The sequence below is a fragment of the Merops nubicus genome, unplaced genomic scaffold (assembly GCF_000691845.1).
Source record: "Merops nubicus isolate BGI_N331 unplaced genomic scaffold, ASM69184v1 scaffold37757, whole genome shotgun sequence".
Classification (NCBI taxonomy): domain Eukaryota; kingdom Metazoa; phylum Chordata; class Aves; order Coraciiformes; family Meropidae; genus Merops; species Merops nubicus.
This window is the reverse complement of record NW_008620276.1, coordinates 1-4365: the sequence shown is the minus strand read 5'-3', so window position 1 is coordinate 4365 and position 4365 is coordinate 1. Positions and strand designations below refer to the sequence as shown.

At 60.7% G+C, this 4365-nt stretch overlaps 1 protein-coding gene across 1 annotated transcript; it reads right to left on the bottom strand.

The window, feature by feature from the left end:
- Window positions 1–210: 210 nt before the first annotated feature.
- On the bottom strand, window positions 211–4217 carry LOC103776555 (zinc finger protein GLI1-like; the record flags this gene model as incomplete). Its single annotated transcript, XM_008944066.1, has 9 exons — window positions 211–490; window positions 648–896; window positions 1308–1472; window positions 1894–2043; window positions 2629–2769; window positions 2898–2999; window positions 3085–3247; window positions 3479–3674; window positions 4122–4217. Coding segments are annotated over 9 exons (1542 nt in total), but the record flags the coding sequence as incomplete, so codon positions are not given.
- Window positions 4218–4365: the final 148 nt, after the last annotated feature.

The following is a 4365-nucleotide window of genomic DNA, read 5'->3' as shown; positions in this document are numbered from 1 at the left end:
ATGAAGAGGGGGCAGAACATTTAAAATCATTTTGGCTGGAAAAGACCTTTAAGATCATTGTAGACAAAGACAGAGCACAGCCTAGATGTGGGGGTCCACCCCTAGTGAAAGGAAGGTGTGGAAACCTCCCTGGCTGCAAACCAGACCTCTCTTGATACAGGGCCCACGGGCCTGGCCCCACAACCAGGTGGGAGGGAACCACAGTCTTACCAGCTCCAGGGATGGCTGGCAAATTCAGGCCCTTGGTAGCTGATGGCTTCGTCATCTGCTTCAGTTTGTCGATGCGAAGATTCTCCAGCTTGTGGAGAGCCATGAGCCCTGAGGAGCCCATAGGCTCACTAGGCCCCACATCCTCCAGCGTGGAGAGATCCTCATAGCTCCCGCCTGCGTTGCCCGCCATCTCCACCCCGCTGTCGTTGTTGGTGGTGCTGCCCAGCGGGGAGTGGTCGCTGCTGCATGATGACTGCCCACCTGGGCTGGTCTGCGGCTTCTAGGGGCGACCCAAAACATTAACCAAGGAAAAGGGGGTCAGAGATCCACCACTCGCTTAACGCAGCCTGCGAGCCCACGCCCTGCAGATGTGGAGATGACCCCACCGACGGGCCTGGCCAGGCCTCCCTCCACCATCACCATCCCCAGCTCCTTACCAAGACCAAGTCAGGCACCAAGAGTTTGCCATCATCCTTCCGGGCCTCCGTGGGGCCATTTGTCTCTTTCTCCTGCTTCATGTCGGAGGGGCCGCTGTGGGCGGGCACCGCGCGGCCGGGCACCACATCTCCACGGTGCTTCTTGGTGACGTGGGCGTCGGGGCCGTGCACGGTCTTCACGTGTTTGCGCAGGGAGCTGGGGTCTGTGTAGCGCTTGGTGCAGCCCGGGATCTTGCACACGTAGGGCTTCTGTCGTGGAAAGAAGGTAGGCACTGTGGGGGGGTGCTGGCTCTCACTAGAGACCCCTCCCAGTAAAGGACCAACTGGGCATGAGATAAATCCCCCTTCCTCTTGAGGAACTGCGGGAAGCGAGGGTGGGAAGGGGTCAAAGAGGCCGAGTCCTCTTGGCGGGGCCATGTCAGGTGCTACAGCAGCGCCTTGGAGGAGGTCACGGGGAGCCAGAGAAAGGACACAAGGATGGTGTTCCACAGGACTGGGGAAGGGACCCTGATGGGAATGCAGGTGACCGAGGAAGAGAGTGGCGGTCACACTTCCTGAGAGCAGGCAAGGAGGAGGGTGAAAAAGAAACAGGGGCGCAGGTCATTTTCAGAGTATGGGACTAATCAGGAGGCAGACAGGGAGCCCCAAATGTGTCTGTACCTCGTTGGAGTGGGTGCGGTTTTGATGCTTGGCCCGGTCTGAAGCATTGGAGAAGGCCTTGTTGCAACCCTCGTGTTCACACACGTAGGGTTTTTCACCCGTGTGTGAGCGCAGATGTGTCTTGAGGTTCTCCAGGCGTGAGTAGGCCTTGCTACAGCCCTCGAACTGTGCGGGCGAGGAGGGTGAAACATGCCACACACCTTCAACAGGCCCCTCACCACGTTACCCCCACGCTACGTACCCACGGCACATCTGCCAAGGACACATGTCACACCTCCCGGCCAACGCAGAGCACACCCGCACCCCTTCAGGGGCACACCCTCACACCCCTGCCCAGCCCTTCACCTCTCCGGCCCATCTCCCACCACCTCCCCACGCCCTGCCCACGTGGCTGTGCTGTACCCAGCCTGCCACACGCACCGCCCCACCCGCACCCCCGCCACAGGCCATCCTGACCACCCCGTACGTCCCGCTTCACCCCCCCTACCACGTGCTGCCCTCAGTGCCACACACCAGACGCGCCGGCGCACGCCCTGCCCTGAGCTCTGCCTGGTGGAGAGCTGAGCCGAGGCTCGTGCCAGCTCACCGTGCACTTGTGAGGCTTCTCGCCCGTGTGACGCCGCATGTGCACCACCAGCATGTACTGAGCCTTGAAGGGCCGCTGCTCCCGGGAACACGCTGCCCAGTGGCACACAAACTCCTTCCTCTCCCCGTGGATGTGCTCGTTGTTGATGTGCTGGGGAGAGAGAGGCACCGCTGGTGACGCTGGGGCCAGCACCAAGGCTCAGGGAGATACAGCTGTCTTAAGAGAGTAGCACGGCAGAGGGGGACTGGGATGGAGATGTCAGACCTCAGGGGCAACCAGAGCTGTCAGACTGTGCCTAGAGGAGGCAGGGATACAGGAGATGGCTGGAGGCTATTTTGGGAGGACCGAGAGAAGACACAGGGGTCAAGGTGGTCTGAGGAGAGCTGGAGTATCTGGAGACAAAGAGCAGAGGAGGAAGTCTGGATGCACCAGTGGTTCAGGGGAGCTGCCCCTGAGGTGAGGAAGGCCAGCACGGGTTTTCTCCATCGGGATGTCATATGGGAGAGTCACAGAGAACTTGCCCACAGTAAAGGGAGGATGCATCATCTCTCTCCCTTCCTAGGGCAACTTCCAACATTGTGCTCCTGTGTAGTGAGTTCTCGGGGCCGAGGGGGAGGGCAGCGGCCCAGTATAGGCCAGTCTTAGGGTAGGAGTGGTGAGCTGACATGGGGGTGACAACCAGCAGCCTGAGGGCAGGTCCTGGGACTAGGTGGACCCCAGCAGGACCTAACTCACATGCACCAGCTGCTCCTGCGTGTCAAACTCCTTGGCACAGCCATCCCAGTAGCAATTGGTTTCATATACAGTCTCAGACTCAAGTTTCCCATCCTCCTTCTCCAGATCTTCCCGAACATCAAGCAGCCCCAGCAAGGGGTCCTGGGGGAGCACAGCCAGATGAGCACTCCCAGGTATGACCTTCTGTGCTCCCTGTTAGAGGGCATGCTGCCAGGGAGGAGCACAGAGCCATAGGGAAGTGGAGAGTGGTCTCAAGGCCTGGAGAGTACCTGGGTGCCTGTGGAAGCTGGACTGGAGATGTCGCCCTCAGATCTCTCCTCTGGGTACTTGACAGTTAGAGGGCTGCTCAGGCTCCACTCCAACTTTAGCTGCTACCGGGTCAGAGGAAAAGCAAAAAAGAGTCAGCACTGAGATGCCTACTGGGCCACCACTCATGTGGATGCAAGACCCCCTTACCTGGCAACGCTTGAGGGTTCCACGAGCTGGGGCATGGTGCAGGAGCCCTGGGCGGGGGGTGAGATGTTCGTGGGAGCTACACGGTGGGGGGTGGGGGGGGTGGCTGTACAGGTGGTCTTGGCCCTTCTGCTGACACGGTGGACTCTGATACCCCAGCGATGGACTGCAAAGAGGGATGAGCAGATGACACCATCAGAGGACAGAAATTTAGGCCTTCTAAGCCAGCGATCCCAGGTGTCTGAACTCCCAGACACTCCTGCCCTAACCCACTGTCCCACTGTGCTCCCACCTCCCCCAGCCCTCACCCTGGCAATCCCCAAGTCAGAAATCAGGATTCAGGCTCCCAGGCTAGCGGGCTGCCTGCACGCCAGAAGGGCTGAAGTCTGGTCCCCACCTGATGGTGCTGATGGAGAGGTGGCCATAGGAGCCACTGGCAGAGGCGCAGCGAGAGTTGATGAATGCAACAAGGGAGTTGGGAGAGGTGCGGATGACCGTCTGCAGGTCGATGCTGGAGTCTGACAGGGGTGAGATGGACAGTGCCCGCTTCTTGCCCAATTTGCCTGCACCACGGGGCGTCGAGAACAGTGAGCCTGGGATGGCAACAGAGAGCAGGGGGCACTCCTCTCAGCATGGGTCCTAGGAGGCTGAAGAAATGCCCAAAGGCACAAGCGTGGTGCTTCGGAACCACTCCTCTCCTAGTTTAGACTTGTCACTGGTTTTGGACTGTCCCCCCTCCCTAGCACAGCCATCAATGTTCCGAGGGGGTGCCTGGACCCCCTGACACACGTGTACTCCCTGCTACAGCCAATAACATCCCAAGGAAAGTGCCCGATCCCGTTGGCCACAGCAAAGACAAGTTCACACAGGATCACACACCTGGAGGCCCAGCAGCCTCCTCCCTTATCCCCCTCCCAGCACTGCCCGACCCCCGAGAGCACACACCCACCCTCAACACAACCAACACGACCCCCAGGAGATGCCTCAGCCCCTGGTGGAACCCCTGCCTGCCCCAGGCCCTCCCGAGGCTGGAGACTTACCATCAGCACCGCCCGGGTGCTCGGGCCCCGGCACCAGCCCGTACCCGCGGGGACCGCCCGTGAAGCTGGGCTGATGGCACAAGGGGAAATCGAGTCCTGGCAGAGGGCAGGAGAAAGTCGGGAGGACGTGTTAGGGTGGGCGGCACACGGCAGGAGGGGAACTCCCCAGAGCGCCCCCGAACCCGAGCGCTCCATCCGAAGCTGGTGCCGCTCGCGTCCGTGACAGGCGCCGCTGGGGCCCAGG